This window comes from Barbus barbus (genome assembly GCF_936440315.1).
Source record: "Barbus barbus genome assembly, chromosome: 28".
Classification (NCBI taxonomy): Eukaryota; Metazoa; Chordata; class Actinopteri; order Cypriniformes; family Cyprinidae; genus Barbus; species Barbus barbus.
In genome coordinates, this window is record NC_136756.1 from 30,793,216 (window position 1) to 30,814,132 (window position 20,917).

At 40.1% G+C, this 20,917-nt stretch overlaps 1 protein-coding gene across 3 annotated transcripts in view; it reads left to right on the forward strand.

Annotated features, from left to right (window-relative positions):
- The window catches only part of LOC306847865 (spermatogenesis-associated serine-rich protein 2-like), a 25,496-nt gene extending 5,096 nt beyond the window's left edge, over positions 1 to 20,400 (forward strand). For 2 of the 3 annotated variants that reach the window (XM_079382078.1, XM_079382077.1), the window contains exons 3-13: positions 1,967 to 2,046; positions 2,170 to 2,278; positions 2,596 to 2,645; positions 2,861 to 3,089; positions 3,173 to 3,352; positions 10,166 to 10,301; positions 14,397 to 14,455; positions 16,236 to 16,345; positions 16,422 to 16,524; positions 17,241 to 17,395; positions 17,474 to 18,942. In XM_079382078.1, the coding sequence (XP_079238204.1) occupies positions 1,967 to 2,046; positions 2,170 to 2,278; positions 2,596 to 2,645; positions 2,861 to 3,089; positions 3,173 to 3,352; positions 10,166 to 10,301; positions 14,397 to 14,455; positions 16,236 to 16,345; positions 16,422 to 16,524; positions 17,241 to 17,395; positions 17,474 to 17,704 (1,442 nt within the window). In that variant the 3' untranslated portion in view covers positions 17,705 to 18,942. Of the gene's footprint in view, positions 1 to 1,966; positions 2,047 to 2,169; positions 2,279 to 2,595; positions 2,646 to 2,860; positions 3,090 to 3,172; positions 3,353 to 10,165; positions 10,302 to 14,396; positions 14,456 to 16,235; positions 16,346 to 16,421; positions 16,525 to 17,240; positions 17,396 to 17,473 lie in introns of all 3 variants that reach the window. The other variant, XM_079382076.1, reaches the window with a different exon arrangement.
- The last annotated feature ends 517 nt before the right edge of the window (positions 20,401 to 20,917 follow it).

Consider the following 20,917-nt stretch of genomic DNA (forward strand, 5'->3'; position numbering starts at 1 on the left):
GCTTTGCGCTGTGAGGTTTGTTTCCAGAGTTTCAGTTTCTCATGCGAGTAAAAAGCGGTCATGAGCTACTGATTCACTCAGATGCTGATCTTGAGAGGCTTTTAGTCTTTGGTAGAAACACAAATCACATCAAAGACTAGTCTGCGTTTGACGCTGACTCTGTAGTCTCTGGTTTTGTTTGCAAATAAAAACTGTGTGTTTCAATGACTTTGCAAATTGCTGAACTCTGATCGCGGGGTGGAGGAGCTAAAAGCAGCAGAACACACTGTAAACTTTCTTCAGAAGCCTTTGACCCAGTCAAACTGCCCCTCGCTGCATCTCGTGTCTCTCTGACCGGCTACATGTCTTATCAGTTTCACAGCTTCTCAAGAGCTTGAGAAATGTTGCTCGGAGGGAAATCCGCACACAAAAGCATCAGCAGAAAGGTAGAGTTACCAGGCAGCATAGTCAAGAGAAAAATCCAGTCAAACCGATGTAGGGCAACTCTGAACATCAGACGTTTAGCAGCGTCACAGATTCCTGTGTGAGCCGTAGGTGTGGCTGTTTGTGATTCACTTGATAACCTGCTCTTGAAGCATGATATCGCCTCACAGAAGGGGGAATTATGGGAAACCGTGACAGACTAATGTGAGACTCATTCAGATCAATGTGCTGATTTGCTCTCAGTATGAAGTCGTTATGTGGGAAGTCGTGGCCTAATGGTTAGAGAGTCGGACTCGTAATCGAAAGGTTGTGGGTTCGAGTCCCCGGCCGGCAGGGATTGTAGGTGGGGGGAGTGAATGTCCAGCGCTCTCTCCACCCTCAATACCACGACTGAGGTGCCCTTGAGCAAGGCACCGAACCCCCAACTGCTCCCCGGGCGCTGCAGCATGGCATAAATGCTGCCCACTGCTCCGGGTGTGTGTTCACGGTGTGTGTGTGTGTGCATTTGTTCACTACTCACTGCTGTGTGTGTGCACTTGGATGGGTTAAACGCAGAGCACCAATTTCGAGTATGGGTCACCATACTTGACAATACGTCACGACTTTACTTTTACTTTACTTTATGGTAATTCTGACTCCTTGTATAGTTCGAGATGGAGAGGACAAACATACTGCAAATGAATGTAAAAATAAATTAAACAACATATGTGACCCTGGAGCACGAAACCAGTCAGAAGGGTGAATATTTCAAAATTGAGGCTTTACACTGATGTATGGTTTGTTATGATAGGACAATATTTGTCTGAGATACAACTATTTGAAAATCTGGAATCTGAGCGTGCAAAAAAATCGAAATATTGACAAAATCACCTTTAAAGTTGTTCAAATGAAGTTCTTGGCAATGCATGTTCCATGAAGAACTTAATTTTTGATTAGTAACATGATCTTTACTTAATATCCTAATGATTTTTGGCATAAAAGAGAAATGTATAATTTTGATCCATACAATGTATTGTTGTCTATTGCTACAAATATACCTGTGCTACTCATGACTGCTCTTGTGCTCCAGAGACACATAAAGATGTGAAGACCAATCTGATTATACTATAAGAGAAAGTGTGAACGCTTCTTCTGTCTGTTGCTTACAGGAAACGGGGAACAAATGTAGAAACGTACTCTAATGCTGCACTAAATGTTTAAACGGAGTAATGTTTTTATTTTGTGCCGGAAAGTTCAGCTGTTACTCCACTCTAAAGTGGACCTGTGATTATATTTTACTGCTAGTGATGAGAGCTGTTTCTAAAGACTTCATTTAGTGTGTTAGTTATTTTTATTTGAAGTGTGTCTGATTGGAAGTTGAATTTCACATTAAATGACTCTGATCTTTGATTCGGTGGTATCTGTGCAATCGTTCCTCTCCTCCTGACTCTCTCTGGCTCTTCTCTTGACCTACATATTTTTGGGGAAAAGCTTTAACCGAGATCCTCTGCCAAGACTCTGTTGAAGTCGAGCTCTCTGTCTCTCCTCCCTCCTCTTTTTCCAGATGTGTCAGGAGTGGTGTTCGACACGCACTCGAAAATGGTCATGTCTCAAGGAGGAACGTTTGAGAAGATGAAGGAAAAGGTACAAAAGGCTTTTCTTCCGTCTGTCTGGCTGTTAATGATGGTGCTGTGCTCTTTATGTCAGTGTTTTTACTCTTTCCTGTGAATCTCGGCTGGACTCGATCAATGTTTTGGCTCTTGTCAGATAAACGCCGTGCGAGCCGTGGTTCCCAACAAGAGCAATAATGAGATCACTCTGGTGCTGCAGCACTTCGAGAACTGCGTGGATCGAGCTGTGCAGGCGTTTGTGGAAGGTACAAACACACACAGACACACACACTTTTAAGAAGACTTTAAACTACATGATCCAAATGTGAGGTTTTTGAAAAGAATGAAATGATCTTATCATAAGATCATATGATGAAATAAAATGATCATAATTAAGAATGATCTTTTTGAGTTTTACTTTTAAATAACTAAACTATGAATATAGTTGTAGAAGCTGGCAAAGAAAAGGGACAAAACAAACACACACCCAGTGCCCTCATGCATGTCTCATAGGAGGCAGTGTGTGTCCCTGGTGTGATGTGACTGTAACGTGTGTGTGTGTGTGTGTGTGTGTGTGTGTTAGGCGGGGCTGTGGAGATCCTGAAGGAGTGGAATGTCACTGGGAAAAAGAAGGTGAGGGAACAAGCTTCACTCTCCAATGATATATGACGATCCTGAAATAAAACCGTAAACAACGTGTGTGTGTGTGTGAGTGTGTGAGTGTGTGAGAGTGTGAGTGTGCGTGTGCGTGTGAGAGAGTGAGTGTGTGAGAGAGAGTGAGTGAGTGTGTGTGTGTGGGGAATATAACTACAAATATAACTGCTGCTCGCGTTCGCTCTTTCTCGCAGCCCAAGAAGAAAAAGAAACCTAAAGTGCAAAGCGACACCCCTGCAGATGCGACTTCTGCCGAAGCGGCCCCAGACGCAGAGTGTCAGGAGCCCATTAATGGTTTCCATGCCAACGGTTCTGCGGCGGCCGATGGTGATTCGCTGGATTCTCTGAGCGAGCAGCTGGACTCCACCTCTCTGGACGCAGCAGAGCTCGACTCAGAAACTGCCGTCCCGGAGGAGGCCACAGGTGCGTTCTCTGAGCACAGGTGATGCCTGCAGGCTTTGAGCAGTGTTTGGGGTTTAACACCACTCTTCTTTCCTCTGCCGTAGGTGGAAGTGTGCCGTCCACGTCAAGCCTCGCCCCTCAGCCCAGCACCAATCACGGAGCGCGACAGAACCATCACAGAACCGGTAACAAGTCTCAAACCAGGCCTGTTTCCAGCTCCCACAATCCATCTGTGCCCGCTCCGTCCGACGACACACAGCGAGGTCCTGCTGGCAGAAAGATCGGTAAGAGTTTCTTTATCATGTGACTTATTTACTCACTTCAACTGTATTTTTTTCTATAGTAAATGTAAAAGTTTTCTGGTTTATGATTGAAGTACTAATAATGCTCAAGTATAATAGTGAAGTACTATTACTCAAATACTCACTTGTTTAAACCACAGGAGGGCGCTGCAGCTCGAGCTTTCTGAGATCTGTTCTTGTTTTTAGTATAAACTCACTTCATTTTCACTTCAGTTTCTCATAACACAAGACCATATCTTCTGTCATTTTGCTCCTCAAGTAAATGTATATTGATTTTAAGAATCTTTTGACATTTGCACTGGAAATTAGGTGCAAATTAGAATAAAATTAGAATAAAAATTAGAATAGGAAATTAGAATAAAAATACAGGTGAGGAACAGCACTTCATTGCAGTGTACAGTAAAACAGTATTTTCAAACTCTGAAGTGCTCCCAACACAAGACATTTAGGCTGATACACGGGGCAACTTTTTGAGCAGTTTTGCCAGGCAGCTATTTTGAGCACGGTTTCTTGAGCACGTTCCCACTGAGAATGGGTAAGAAATATCTCTCTGGATGCTTTAGATCGGTCGTGGGCCCTGTGTCTCACCTGGTTGCCCACTGGACAGCAACATTAACTAAAGTTGCCCCGTGTATCATCAGCCTTACATTTAGAGACCTTATTGATGTATTGACTTTCATTCAGTTTATTCCTTAAAGGGGTCTGAAAAGTCTGTGGCTTAGTTTGGTTAAAAATGTTTCATTGGTAGTGTAAAAAACACCTTTTTTACCGTGTTAAAACAGCTCTTGTCAGAGCAAGCGGTATTGTCATTGTCCTTCAAATGTTAATGAGCTCTTCTGGCTCTGCCCCTCATTTCCGAGCCACTCTCTGAGGGATTGTTTACTTTAGCCGCATTCATCGTGAAACTTGCCTAATTAGCACATTATTAGGAAAGGCGATTTGCAAAGATTCACTTTAAAAAATCTTGTACTCACTTTTTCTGGAGGTGAAGCTGGATCGCGAATGATTTGCACGAACATAGACGCATTTAGGTAGATCGAGGGCGCATTCCCTTCAAAACCAAACGTAATCCTCTTCAGCCGCTCAGATGACTGGAGTAAATGACGACTGCTATGTTCATTATTACATCCAACAAAACACCTCAATCGCTTAGGAGTCATTTTTGTCTACATCTGCTCCTGCGAGGAAACGCCTGATGACAGCTCACTCAGGGCGGGTCTGAGGTAAGACACCAGTGCAGTCTGTGCTAAAACGCTACTGTCAATCAAACTATCGTGGGAGGGGACTCTGTCTGTGTGACATCACACAGACAGACTGCTCGATTTGAGAAAGGGGTGAAGATTTTAGAAGATTTAACCCTCTGGGGTCTGAGGTGATTTTGGGGCTCTTTAGATGTTTTGACATGCCCTGATATTTGTGCTTATTTCAGCTACTTATAACATACTATTGACCAACATGTTTTTTTTTTTTTTGTATTCAGCACAAAATGTGCTACAATAATATGTGACCAAGATGGATGTACATGTTTGCATTTTTTAGAAAAAAAAATATTATGCGTGGTTAGTAAGTTTTGGGAAAACAAATATAGCTGAAATAAGGCCATAAAACCCACACTAAATCGTCCTGAAGGCTGAATAAGACTTTTGAGTAATCAGTCTTGTAGGCTAGAATATTTACTTCACAATTATGTGAAAATCATTCTGCTTAATCATTCACAGAAAACAATATATTAATTAAAATTTTTAAAGACATGTTTTGTGATCGAAAGCCAATATGCGAGGGAGTGGTAATGGTCTTGAATATTAAGTGATTTTCACCTGAGACACAAAGGGCCCTCCCCTAAAGGCTGCTAATGGGCCATCAGTGTGACTGTAAGAAAGACAGAGAGTGTGAGGTGATTGAAAAAATGTTGTTTTTTTAATGATTTGTATTTTATTTTCAACAGTATAATCAAAACATACATGATGAAGGTCAAATACACATTATTGTGCACACTGATCTAACCACAGAGATGTGAACAGACTTTGACTCGTTCCTGCAGCAGATTCTGTTCAACAAGTGAAACAAATACCTGACATGTCCATGGATTCAAAAAGAAAAAAAAAACAATCAGTAGTCAAGGATCTTGTTTTACCATAGAATATCAGTGTAGTTGAAGATCAAAGTGTGTTCCTCTGAGAGCACTGTACCAACATCAGAAGAAAGTCATCAGGATTCATCTGTGGTTCAGGTACCTGATTCAATAAAATACAAACAACCAAAAACATTTGTGAGCATGTTAACATCAGGAGTATATATATATATATATATTAGTGCTGTCAATCGATTAAAAAAATTAACTAATTAATCACACATTTTTTCTAAAATTAATCGTGATTAATCACGCTTAACCCCACCTAACATTCAAGTTTTTAAATAAACAATCTTCAAATGTACAATGTACAAACAACATAAAGACAGTATATTTTTTATATTTCTTTAATGGTATCTATTTTATGATTGAAGGCCAGCATCACTGATATCAATACTACTGATGTCTCTATAAAAAAATGTTTGTCCCCTGAATATTTAACCATTGACTGTAGCCATTCAGCATTACAGTATAATTGAGAGCTATCAATTTTAACATTTATTAGACTTGACGTCTAATTTAAGTGAACTTAAAACAATCTTCACATGAACCCATTATAATAAATGACATATTTAGCTAGCTGTGCCCTTCAGCAGAAATATACAGAAAATGAATACTTACCAAACACTAAATTCTAAATTAAATATAGATGAACCCTTAAAACTATAAAAGTTATTGATTTGCTCTTTTTTCTTTTGTTCTTGGATTAATAGACATCACAGCAGCTGGTTATTAATTTATTTGCCTGCTATTGCTTTAAAAGCTGCTGCTGCTGAAGGTGATGGGGATCTGACATGCATCTTATTTTCTCACAAATCTCTTTGCATTTTCTGACTCACTTCAGGTCTGAAAGTCTCAACTAATGAGTGGATGAGTTGAATTGGGTATTTTAGATGAGGGAGACAGTGCTGGGGTGCCTCAGGACAGTTTTTAAAACCATTTCAGAGACATGTACTTAAATGTGACGCATATATAACATAGGCTATTGCATGCATGCACACAGTTTAAGGCAGCTTTAATCGCCTTTTTGGTAACTTCATGCCTTAACTGACGGCATAACTACGTCATTGCATGCACGTAGTTTCTTTCGCTGTATGATATGAAATGATATAGGCTACAGCGCGCACCGGCACCTATGTGCGTGTATTTGAAGAGTGCGCGCTAGAGCACAGTATCTTTTACGCGCTTGTTTGACTCGCGTCTGGCGTGGAGGCGACGTATAGAGCACGTGTCTGAAACTTCTCCCGTTTGATGTGGTCATTCTGCATCTAAATAAACGCAATCCTTTGCAAGAAAAAAAGAGACAGAGGCAGCAGTTGCGAATGGGGTGGCCAACCCTAGCCCCGCCCCTGCGTTAATTGCATTAAATATTTTTAACGCGTTAATCTGAAAATAATTAATAGCATGCGTTAACGCGCTAATTTTGACACCACTTATATATATTATAGACTTTGTACTATCGTAAACAAAAAAAGACCTTTTATATCTGAGAAACTAATTATTATTGTTTAGCACGCTATTAATCTATTTTTGAACAGTAGACTATTAATAATAAACATGTTCTAAACCTACTTAGACTCGTAGCATTCATCATGTTACAATGTACTCTCATATTACTTTTATTGTTGTTATATGGAGCATGAAAACATCACGTCGAAAGAAATTTAAATACAATGAATTGCCCATCATATTCAAACGTAGTCTGGAATTACAGTTTGGAAAAAAACAACTCTGATTTTGTAGTCATAGCGTAGTATGCATATAGTAGCTGTTATGATTCTGCAGCAATAGACTCACGTATGCTGTGAACTACAGAAGGATGTACTTTGTACTATAAAAGTATATTTTATATCTGAGAAATTAATTATTGTTTAGCACGCTATTAAATCTATTTGTGAACATTAGGCAAGGCAAGTTTATTTATATAGCACATTTCATACACAGGGGTAATTCAAAGTGCTTTACATAAAAGAAAGTGAAATAGACATTAAAAATAATAAAAACATGGAAATAAAAATAATAAAAACAAGGAATTTTAAAATGATATAGAAATTGATTTAAAATAAATTTAAAGAAAATGATTATACTTAATTCATAGCAGTCAGTTGGGACATATAGCACAGTGCTCATTCAACAAATGCACAGTTAACCTGTTACCGTTCACCAGAGCGACCTCGCACTGAACGCTCTTTGTTTGCATGTGTCATTGTTTTCTAATAGAATAAATGAAACGGGACAAAGTTAATCTTGACAAACTATATATCATTCTGAGGGTCTAAGCCTCAAGCATCGACGACAGATCGCTGTTTTTCGATGGAAAGCTTATAAGGAATGAGTGGCACAAATTTGCTACATTTGTGTAAGCAGTACACATCCAAACACGCAGAATAAAAAAGCCGTACGTACCTTTATCATTGTAATAACGAGCCACAAACGCGTCCACTGCTGAAATCCCAGTTTAGTTAGAGAGGTAAGGGTCCACAGAACAACATCCCAGCGAGCACTTTTAGTCCAGCGAAACAATAACGTTGTAATAAGGATGAATATTCCTTTGTTTACGTTTCATTTCTTCAGAGAGTTATTGTTCGCGTCCGTTATGGAATAAATTACGCTCAAAAACAGCGTCTTGGTGGTAAAAAAAACAACACGGTGTTGCAGCATACTGTTTTACAAACATAATGAGACCGTCTACGGAAAAAAACAGTCTTAGAAAAGCGGAATATAGATTATTTGAATTTGGCGCTCCCTCCTGCCGGCAGTGACGCTTCTGTGACGCAACTGTCATCTGAGCGGGGCGTAACTTAGCGATCTGCTTTATCCATAAAAAACAGTTTTGTTTTTTTTTCTACATTTTTTTTATGTGTGTGTGTGTATTGTGTGGGGAATGTGGCCGTGTCTGCATGATTATAATATGTATGGACGCACATCAGCGTGTTTATTAGCGACTCTATGACGGCTATCATTGTGATTCATTGATCAGCTATTATTGATTATATGGCCCATCTGTTTGATTATAATCTGAATGGAAGCACATCGGCGTGTGTTTACTGACTCTATGACCATGTCTGGCAATATCACTTCACGTCTGGCAGTGATATTTATCATTGTAATAACGAATAACGAAGAATACTTCAGTATACATACTATATACAAAGCATTTTTTTTCTATTTTTGTTTCCTTTTTTATTACTCAAATAATTATTTTTGTATTTTTTAGTGCTCAAATAAATCTGTCTATTATTTTATAATTGAAAAACTATGCAGGAACATGTATAATGACTAAAATAGCTTGTATAATTCTGCAATCCATTTGGTGGTTATTTTTCCTCAAACAGGGGGGTGGGGGGACTATAAATAGTTTCAGAAAAAATATTGCAGGAATCTCATTTTTCATGGTATCTTCTTCAAATTTGAAATATGAACTCATGAGACACATGGCTTTCGATCCATTACTTTTCTGGATTGCTCCAGGACTTCTTTCATGTATTTGTATATGAAATAAAAAAAACATTCAGTGTGGAAAAATATTTTTCAAGGCACGTCAGTGCCTATAACTTTTTATCTTTTTGAGCATTATCAACTCTGGATGATAGATAGTAAAGCCCAGAGTCTCTTCTTTCCAAAGATACCTCATTTGTTTGTGTAAGCACACTTTGTCACAAACTGTTACCATTTTAATTTAGGTAGGTTATTTTCACCTGCGAGGCCACAAATGGGGGTGAAGGTTAACAGGTTAAACAGATGAGTTTTGAGTCTGGATTTAAATGTGGCTAATGTTTTAGCACATCTGATCTCTTCTGGAAGCTGGTTCCAACTGCGGGCCGCATAATAGCTAAAAGCAGACTCCCCTTGTTTTGTGTGAACCCTTGGTATTTCTAACTGACTCGATCCTAATGATCTGAGTGGTCTGTTCGGTTTATATTCAGTGAGCATATCAGCAATATATTTAGCATTACATTAAACATTCTTAGATGCGTAGCATTCATCATGTTGTCGTTTGGGAAAAACCCAACTAAACACGTTCAAGTTTGTCACAATAACACGCTAACTAATGCAAAAAAGAAGCATTACTTACTCATCAGATGGATCTCCTCTTCTGGATGAACTCTTGCTCTTATTTTGAGGGAAATCCAGCCTTTACTCAGCGCGTCTTCCAGAAACTAACAGTAGCAGCGATGAACTCTTCACTCTTTGTTTATGTTGGGCGTCTCAACGCGTGGTTTATTCTAACGCTTGTTTTACAAGGGATTGAAGCTTAAAGTTATAAGCTGTAATAATGTTAAAGGATTGCTTCTCACTGACGTGCGGCTTTTAATATGTACTGTAAAGTGAATGGAAAATGAGAGCAACATTATCCTTTTTTTGTTTCAGGGAAAGTCGAGCATTTCACATAAATGTGTCCTTGTGTACTGTGCTGAATTAGTTTTGACAAAAATTGACAAATTCTATGCATCTCAAACATTGTCATCATCATGAGGCTTTTAAACGCTGGTGAAGGAGGATCACACACAGACGTATGTTAGTGAAAAGTGTGTCCAAGCCTCTGACTGGTACCAGATGTTTACCCGATGGTGGGAGGTTTTGGGGCTCGTGAAAGCGCTGTTGAAAGTGCTTGTGTGTTCATGTGTGTGAAGATCTGGTGTTGTAAATGCTTGTCTTCTCAGGGCCAAACGTTGATCGCTCTGTGAAGGACCTGCAGCGATGTGCGGCCTCCCTGTCACGCTACAGAGTCGTGGTGAAAGACGAGATGGACTCCTCCATCAAGAGGATGAAGCAGACGTTTGCTGAGCTGCAGAGCTGGTATCTCAAACACTCAGTCACTCGCTCAGTCAGTCGCTCGCTCAGTCAGTCGCTCGCTCGCTCAGTCGCTCAGTCGCTCACTCGCTCAGTCACTCACTCGCTCAGTCACTCACTCACTCAGTCACTCGCTCAGTCAGTCGCTCGCTCAGTCGCTCACTCGCTCAGTCGCTCACTCGCTCAGTCGCTCACTCGCTCACTCGCTCAGTCGCTCACTCGCTCAGTCACTCACTCGCTCAGTCACTCACTCACTCACTCACTCGCACACACACACACTAGGGCTGTCAAAATGACTGAAAAACTAAATTCGAATTTTGCACTTCAATATGATCAATATTCGAATTTAAAAGACATAATTTCAGTAAGGTGGGAAAATGCCACAAGAGGGCGCATCGAGCAAAATATTACAAATGCACGTTTATCAACCCTAAGCAATAAAATAACATCACTATCTGTGAAAAAGTGCATAATGTTTATTTGCTTAAACAATAATAAACAAAACAACACGTATGCATAGTTTAATACAAAGAAATGAAAGCCAATCACAGAACAAGATGCAGTTGGATGTAATGTAAACAGAACAAGGGAGGCAAAGCAAACGCACACCTTATCAATTAAACATTAAATAAACACTAATATCCTGATCAGAGGAGAACTGCCCCCCGACTGAGTCTGGTTTCTCCCAAGGTGTTTCCTCCATTCTGTCACAGAGGGAGTTCTGGTTCCTTGCCGCTGTCTCCTCTGGCTTGCTCAGTTGGGGACACTTCATTTCTAGTCAATTATCGTCAGTTTGATTTCACAGATACTATTTAAACTAAACTGAGCTAGACAATGACATCTCTGAATTCAATAAAGAAATGCCTTTAACTGAAAATTGAGTGTTTAATCTTATTATTATACATTACTGACACTATCCTCCAATCTGATACTGTTAAGTGCTTTGACACAATCTGTATTGTTAAAAGAGCTATATAAATAAAGCTGACTTTATGAGGTGCAAGTTGATGGAGAAAATATGAATCAATTAGAGAACAGTTTGCAGTTGCACACTCACTTAAGCATATTTATTAATCAACGTTTCGGCTAGTAGCCTTTTTCAAGGTATAATTTCATAAACATGGAGACCAGTATAAATAAAGATAATTATACACAGCTGAGAATGGTGAGATCCAAATCATTCAATAATTAACTCATTAACAATTAGACTCCAACATGAAAAATAATATAAACAAATTCATCTGTACAGACAGACTATAAATAAAGACTACTATCCAAAAAGAATCAAGATGACAAAAAACAACTCAAATCAAAATCAACATTTTAAGCCACGTGGAGTCAACGTTTTCAAATTATGAACCCAGAAAGCCTCCCGATTAAGTAGTATTTGGTCCAAATCACAAAATTTGTAATCTTGATTCTTTTTGGATATATTGTATTATATATATTTATATTATTCCAAAAAAATATTTTGACAAAAGTTGTCTCCCCCTCTGCAGCTTTCTTTCCCCTTTCTCTCTGCTCTTTTCTTTTTTTGGACAACCTGATTTAGGCTTCATGTTTTGCAGTGTGAGACTCATTTTCTGCACTACAAGCTGAAATTAACCGACAGCGCCGGAGTACAAGACCAAAGCGATTTCCTTTTTGATAGGGGACCTCTAACATGGGAAGGCACAAGCTGCTAAACAAATAAGGAACTTTTTTTTACAATTGTGAAATTGAGTCTTACGAATATTATTTTTAGTACCATATTATATAATTTTGTCATGTTAATGTTATAGATTATCAGTATATCATTATGGGCTCCCCCCTTGCGACGGGCCCTTGTTACTCAGTTCCACTATTACCACGTCCGACACCCCTGTTCTCTATTTCCGCAATATTTTGAATGAACAACGCAGGAGTGCCACATCTAGTGGGTTCAGCTGGATAGGCTAAAAAAAAACATTAAAATGCAATGACACCTACATCATCATCGCATCTCCTGCGCCACTGATAAGTTAGCCTGACGCACCCCTAAATTTCAAATGCATCATTTTTGCATTCAAACGTGGATTTTTATTTTAAATGACGAATATTTAAAATTCAAATTTTTATTTGACAGCCCTAACACACACTTTCACTCACACACACTCGCACACACTCACTCACGCACGCACTCTCTCACACACACACACACACACACACACACACACACACACACGTTTGTTTTTGTGAAAAGTGGGGACATCCCATAGGCGTAATGGTTTTTATACTGTACAAACTGTGTTATTGCCCTACACCTAAACTTAGCCCTCACAGGAAACTGCATTTTTACTTTCTCAATAAAAACTCACTCCGTGTGATTTATAAGCGTTTTGAAAAGTGGGAACATAAATCACCTTCTCCTTGTAATACCTGTCATACCGGTGTCATTATATTCTCATGCACACACACTCCTTTTCTCTCTCACATACACGCGCACACACTTACGCACATTCTCGCAAACACACACATTCTCTCACACTCACATGCACGCACACTCACTCACTCACTCACTCTCATGCTCACTCACACACTCTCATGCTCACTCTTACACACTCACTCTCGCAAACACACACATTCTCTCACACTCACATGCACACTCACTCTCACTCTCATGCTCACTCACACTCTCACTCTCATGCTCACTCTTACACACTCACTCTCGCAAACACACACATTCTCTCACACTCGCATGCACGCACACTCACTCACTCACTCTCACTCTCATGCTCACTCACACACTCTCACTCTCATGCTCGCTCTTACACACTCACTCGCAAACACACACATTCTCTCACACTCACATGCACGCACACTCACTCTCACTCTCATGCTCACTCACACTCTCATGCTCACTCTTACACTCACTCTCGCAAACACACACATTCTCTCACACTCACATGCACGCACACTCACACACTCTCACTGTGTAACACAATGTTACCAAAGCATTAACATATAACAGCAACATAAATAATAAATAAAATCCATCTAAATAAATGAAGATAGTCAGTTTCAAGTTAATCATGTTTAACATCTAACATTGTGAATGGTTAATACATATTTAGCAGCTATTTGCAGCTATATTATCATCAAGTAAGAAGGGCATTTTCTCAGTATCACTAAGTTCAGTAAATGATGGGATCGGGGCTTCAAATCTGGGGAGAAATGTTTTCCTCACATTGTGATATTTAGGACAGAAAGTGTTTCTCGTCCTCTATTTGCTGTAGATCACAGTGTCTACAGATCCTCTGCTCTCGCTCTGTCCATGTTTGTCTGTGTCTTCCTCTCTCTATTTCTAAATCATGGTTAATCTGTATTTGGAGAGGATTTGTCTTTCTTTAAATGGTTACACACTCCTATTCGTACACACAACTAAAGGCGGTCACTGTTAGGCGTTTGGGCTGATGATTAATTGTCAACAAATAATTGTGGCTGCTTTGTTCATGTTGCCTTAAAGGTGCATTCAGTAGTTCTTCAGCTTAGCGTTAGCATTGCTGTTCTTGTATTTTAAGCACAGATGCCACAGTGGTTTTTGATTGTGTACTGCTATCTATCAGTGTGGATCAGCTTGATTTTTTTTTTTTTTTCTGAGTTTTGTCAATTATACAGATTATATACAATTATACAGAGTGATTTTTAGAGCATTTTCCTTCTATGCTCAGCTTTGGTCTTTGGTCCTTTTCTGCTTCTTTGACTGTAAAAGTACTAATTCTCCTGTTGTCTTCATTAGTAAAAGCACAATGAAAAGTGTTCTGTCGTCTAATTTTCAGTCTTCGCGTTACCAAACACTACAGAAACAGCAGCCAATGAGTAAAAATATATACCGAGCACTGTTGAGTCTATATCTCGCGTGAATGTCAGTCATTCAGATGGCGTTATAAATCGGCACCAAACTACTGAAACGGAGTTAAAGAAATCATTTATTTATATTTTATGAATATATTGACCAGCAGCACGTTTATGCCAAGCTTTAGTGAACAGACACCGTCAAACCTTCTCAGCAGTTCTGAATGCATTGAGGTGCTCTTCAGCCTGAGATGGGCTTGTCTCTAACTGTTTCTGCTCTCTGTTCAGTCTCATGGATCGAGAGGTGGCGCTGTTCGCTGAGATGGACAAAGTCAAAGCAGAAGCCAGTGAGTAGAACCAACAGCACTGCTACACACACGATACCTTTCCTAATGACAGTGAAATATGCATGCCAGAAATAAATGGCACTGGGATGGGACGATCATAATTTTTCTGGACTCCTTTTTAAATGGTTAAATTAGATTTTATTAATCAAATTCAGTTTTGTCTAATTATTTGAATGCATAAAAACAACTTAATTTTATTCCAATTGATTTTTACAGTGGCCTTATGAATTTTATTTTCCTCAAATTGTGTTTTTGGTTATCAGAAAAATTGAACCCTTTTTTTGCAAGCAATGGGGATTTACTATTAAAATTAAAACATGGAAGAAATGTTTTGTGATTTATTCCTTAAAGTTTTGATAATTTTAGTAGTAGTAAATTCTACTGAACAATAGTAGGCTAATATATTTCCGGCACAATGTCTAAAAGTTAAACCAAACTTTTAATTTGATGGGTTGCCATGAATACCTTTTTAAGTTTCTGAGTGTACATGATATAGTTTCTCTCCAATGAAACAGTAAAATGCTCATGAAGTGAATCTCAGGGCAGTTCTGGAGATGTTCATGTATTTATGTCCTCATTTAGTAAGACGACAGATGCTGAAATCACCACGAGCTTCAGTAAATGTGTGTAGTAAACGAAACCACGCGTCTGCACCATTCATTCACACAGATGCAGAGAACATAAATTCATATTTAAAGTCTTTTTTTTTTTTTTGTGGCTCAAAATTTACAGATACTTGTCTATATTGCGACTTAATTCAGGTGTAATGACTAGGGCTGCCACTAACGACTAATTTTTCGATTAATCTAAACGATTAATTTCCCACAAAACAATATCAACAATTTTACTTAAATATTTTATTAATCCAAATTTCTATGAAATCCTTTTTTTAAAGCAAACGTGAAGTGCAACATAGAGTGCAAGAAGCAAGTGTCCATCTCAGTCCAAATCGCTGAAATCAAAGTTCTTTATTAGATTTATAAATGATTTACCTCACAAATCTGATGAAATGGCGCGCGTTGCGTTCCCACATGAAGGTTATAATAAACACAAACTCAGAACAGCATGCAGAGATGAGTTTGAGACGCTCCTCATGTAAATAAGAGTTTCTGTGGAGCTGCTGTGAACGGAGCCGCTGTGAGACGCACAAACTTATCTACACGCATGGAAATAATTAAAGAGCATATACTGTGTGAACTGCATCGCATTTAATTATTTAATTAAATCATAGCGTTTGTGAATTCACAATTATGCTTAATTATGATTTTTAAATGGGTTTAATGTCATGCAGTCTTGGAAAATAGCCTAAAATGTGTTTTCTGGATTCTCGTCCGTGAAATGCATCACTTCCGGTATTTTGCCGGTTAGTTAGAATCGCGACAGCCCTAGTAATGACCTACTTTTAATTAATCCAAAGTTTGACAAATTCACTGAAATTCCGCCTTAGAAATTAAAATCCGTTTTTATGACTGCATTCCACAATTCTGTCTGCGTTTTTCGCATCTCAAAAATCATAGTGTCTGAAAAAAGGCCAAAAAAGGTTGACACGGCATAAAAAAAACAGCAAACAAAACTCACTGTAGTGTTTCATGCTTTCTGGGCTCTCGATTGGCCCCTTAAACCTAACCCATAGAGAGAAGACTCATACATGTGTGTCCTAATAAACTGCATTGGCTCAGAATCACGCGTGTCATTGAGCAGGAACGCTAACAGGGAGTCACTGAGAGATCACTGTGTGTGCTGTTCACTGAGGCTGATCAGGTGTGTGTTCTCGTGACAGTGGCGATTCTGGACGGCCGTCAGAAGAGAGCAGAAGAACTGAAGAGACTGGCTGACCAATCAGCATCACTGACAGAGGAGCAGCTCACTGAGCTACGGGCTGACATCAAGGTACACACACACACAGCAGTGTAAATCCTCACCCTTCATTTGCAGCCATCTAATGCGCGTCTCTCTCTCTCTCCAGCACTTTGTCAGTGAGCGCAAGTATGACGAGGATCTGGGTAAAGCTGTGAAGTTCTCCCATGATGTGGAGCCTCTGAAGAGCAGCATCATGTCGTTTGGATCAGGTGGGTTCGTGAATGGGAACAGTGTTGCCAGACTGCAGTTTTCCATGCAGCCGCGGGAGAGATTGCAGAGCCGCTTATATAATACACCACGCGTGCCAAAATGATCTGTAGACAAAAAAAATCTATGTATTTTAAAGAAACTATTTTGATATGGGATTTTAGTCTGCTAAATCTCTAATGTGCTAAATGTTATAAAGGTATAAACGAACAGTGACATCCTGGTTTTCTGGAAAGCTGCTTTAAAACAATGTGTATGGTGAAAATACAAATCTTGATTTGAGTATTTGTGGATGGCTATGTCAGATGATCACATTGTGTCAGTCTTAATTATAGCTACGATTTTAAACAATTCTCAAGCAAAGTGCTGAAAATCAAAGTGAGTAAAAGAAAAGAGAACCTAACTTAAAGTAACTGAGGAGGAATAAAATACAGGTTATGTAATTAAATATGCACATTCTACATATAAAAATGCTAAAATAATCTAATGATTTAAAACAGAAAACAAACAATATCAAAACATTTGTTAAGGCCCTTTATGGGAATCCCACAACTGTAATTGGACGGGGAAAATTGGATTAGTTTTCAGTTCTTTTGGGGGGATTTGAGCTGGAAATGTTTCAGGGACCTGGCAACCCTGAACATGACTTTGTTTCATATAAATGGACAGATGAAGCGTTCAGATGACTGATTGTCTGTGTGTGTGTGTGTGTCTGCAGTGTATCATCCTCAGACGGGCTACTCTAGCCGTTCTCGTTGCAGCTCCACCTCTTCCTCCGTCACAGGCTCAGCCCCTGCCAAAGCCCCGCCTCCCCCTGAGCTCCAGCACCAGGCCTCGGCGTACACGGGCCGCCACAGCGTGCCGCATAAACAGGTGAGTTGACCGCGTGCGCTCGTTTATCACGCCGCCCTGAGCTCCTGCTGATCTGCTGTCTGTCTCTCTGCCTCGCAGGTTTTCCAGGGCAACAGACGCTTCATTCAGGGCTACCAGGGCACTCAGCGATATAACGGAAACACGCATCCTGCGCGAAACCCTGGCCGCAGCGGCTACCGCTATCAAAGCGACCTCGACTCCCAGCCGACCAGTAGCACGAGAGGCTCCTCCCACTCCTCAGGCTATCGCTCGGATCGACCCGCCGACAACGGCCTTCCACAGAGGCAGCCGCGGACACACGGCCCGTGACACACACACTCACACACAGCTGTCCGATGAAGAGAAAGTCAAGTTTACATCCGTTGAGCTGCTCTTCTCTCTTCTGTCTTCTCTTGTCACATTAGCGTTCAGTGTTAGTCTCAGTAGTTCCTGTGGTGAGTGTTTGCTCGTGGGCTTCCTCTTTCAAACGGTCAGTCGCTTCTCGGATGATCAACACTAAGGCAGAGTCGATTGAAGCCGGCGTGTCGGGTGCTAACGCATGAGTCTTCACGCTCACGATATACCTCACGCTCTCATTTCACGCTGCGCTCGCGGTCAGCCTCCTCCTGAAACACTCTGGTGGGAAAGCATCTGCGCTGTGCATGCTGGGACGTCCGGGAGAGCTGTTCTGTCTGGATTGGGTTGCTGACAGCGAGTCTGTCTGTGTGTCTCTCTTTAGTTTCTGAAAGCTTCACGTCGCTCTTCTCAGCTCAATCCTGTATATATGTAAACTATATGTATAATGTTTTGTAGACTCCGGCCTTGTATGTAGTACGATTTATTAGTTCTCTGATTGAACTCAACTTCTGTTCTTCCTCGCGTATGGAGAGAGAGACTAATTTCTGTTTTTTCCCAAAATGATCTGAGACCGCTGTAATCAAGTGCCTTCAGTCATGCGCTTTGACAGTCTCGTTCCTTCTGCTCCGGTTCGGACCAAAGACATCAGTTGCCGTCGCCTGCTCCTGCACTAGCAAACACTCATTGTCTTTCTCGCTAATTGGCCTCCTTGCTTTTCCTTTATTATAAATAAAGAAGGATTGGTAGCAAATGCTGAAACTGTTTGCAGACTCTTTTTCTCTTGATGAAATGTTTTGTGTATGAAGCTGATTTTTCTTGCCAAGAGTTTTGTTGATCGACGCGTTCTTCACTAGCACTCTTGATCTTTGAGGTCAGTGGCAGCCTCTCCGAAATGAATCCTGACCGCAGTGCTGTTTGCTTTAGGTTGAATGTTTGGTGATGCGCGCTGCTGACTTCATTACAGTAATGAATCAAATGCCACTGCTTCAGCAACTTACTCTAACACACAGGTGTTCACGTTTTATGGGTTCATTCCATAGGCCCAATGGTTCTACTTTGCAGACTGTTTTCTATCCCCTAACCTATACCTCACACACAACTTTCTGATGTTTTCAAAACACTTAATTCTGTATGATTTATAAGCTTGTTTCCTTGTGGGGACATTTGGTTCCCATATCGTAGTGAATACCAATACACACACTCTAAAATGCTCGTCTGATGTCTGTGTGCAAATGTTTCTTTATAGCACACATGCCCAGAGTAAACTTTCATGCTGCTTTCTGTCCAAAGTGCAGTCAGTAGTTCATGTTCTGTCTGTGGATCGTGTCTCAGGTGTGTGTTATTGGAGATGGTCTTGTCCCTAAATTGTGCTTATGTACTCGACGATCCTCAGATTGAACATGTTCAACAGGTTCTCGTTCATGTCTATTTCTGGTTTAATTGGGTTCAGGAAGCCAATTTCCACAACGCTTTCAAAAACCAACTACATCCTTTAGAAGCACAAAACCAGAGGTGTAATGAAGTAATTAAAGGGATAGCTTACCCAAAAATAACAGCCGAGTCATTTACCTTCACCATTCTTTTCACAAAACCTGTCAGCAGCAGGTGAAAATCAGGGCTAAAATCATGCGGTGTGAACTCTGCTTAGGGGACTGTGGGTAAAGTACAAGTTTTCACCGCACAATTGATCATAAGATGCCGGATTAGGAAACTAGCATTGCTTCACACATCGCTACATTATTGACATGCACTCCATGAGTTATGTGACTGATTTAATAAGTTCAGATGGGATCTTCACTCCACACATGGAGATCAAGCATCCAAGTCACAGCTGGCCATGTTTCACTCTCCATTCATCTCTGAATGTCTTCAGGAAGCTGAGCTAAGTTCCTTTTTAATGCTCCCAAGTCATTGGCAACATGCTTGTAGCTGCGTTATGCTGTTCTGTAACCTATCAAGTTAAGTTGCAATTATTTTTAAGGCACTCTACAGCACAGATTCAAGCAGCTTGCGGTGATAGACAAGAAAGAGCGATCATGGAGCATCAGAATCATTTCTGCTGTGGTGCAACTCTAAATGTAATGAATGTACATTCAAGACTTGTACTGCTCAAATTAAGGAAACTACGCTGACTTCTCCTTTGCCGAGATAATCCATCCACCTCACAGGTGTGGCATATCAAGATGCTGATTAGAGAGCATGATTATTGCACAGGTGTGCCTAATGGCTGGCCACAATAAAAAGCCACTCTAAAATGTGCAGTTTTACTGTATTGGGGGGGGGGTCTGAAAACCAGTCCGTATCTGGTGTGACCACCATTTTCCTCACGCAGTGCAACACATCTCCTTTGCAGGTTGGTCAGGTTGTCCATTCCTCTTCAATGGCTGTGCGAAGTTGCTGGATATTGGCAGGACCTGGGACACGCTGTCGTATACACCAAAACTTTCGGTTTGAATTATTTTGTTTTAAAATGGTAATTTAAAGCTTTCTATAGATATGTTTATCATATCTGTGAGTCATTTTTGCTGAGTTTTGGTTCATTGTGAAGCGCTCCTGTTCAAGACCAGCAGAAAGCACATCCTCTGTTTTCCTATTTAGGCTATCTTATAAAGGTACAACGTTTTGATGATATTGTGAATGCACACAAATAAAAAGACCCTTTAAAGTTCCAAATGATGTATTTCTCTTATCATATTGAGCAAAAATTACAGTGTAGGCCTATTTTAAGTTGTTTCTAAAAAATGCAAGTGATTGTGCTGGTGCTTCCATCTCCTACAGAGCGCGCTTCAACTTACACTCTCCACACACATTTATATAGGTTAAACATTTAAACTAACATTGGGATATGCTTGAACTGTTTTATATCTAAAGATTTTATTTTAGGCAAATCGTGATGGTTTGATACGGCTAAATTAATCAAACACAGGCTATGATTAACTCGCTGGCTGCTTGGTCCGTGCTTAAAAAAATGCATTGAATGAACAAAAAATGCTCCAATCGTTTTTCTAAATTAACTTAATGAAAAAAAAAAAAACAGAAAAACTTTTCCATTACATACAAAACCGAACTATTTTAAAAACAGTAGCTAGTCTGTTTTGGGTGAAGGCAGGGGCAGACTGGGGCCAAAAAGTGGCCCTGGACTTTTTGGCACAAAGCGGCCCACCAAACCCAGTCCGCACCACACCA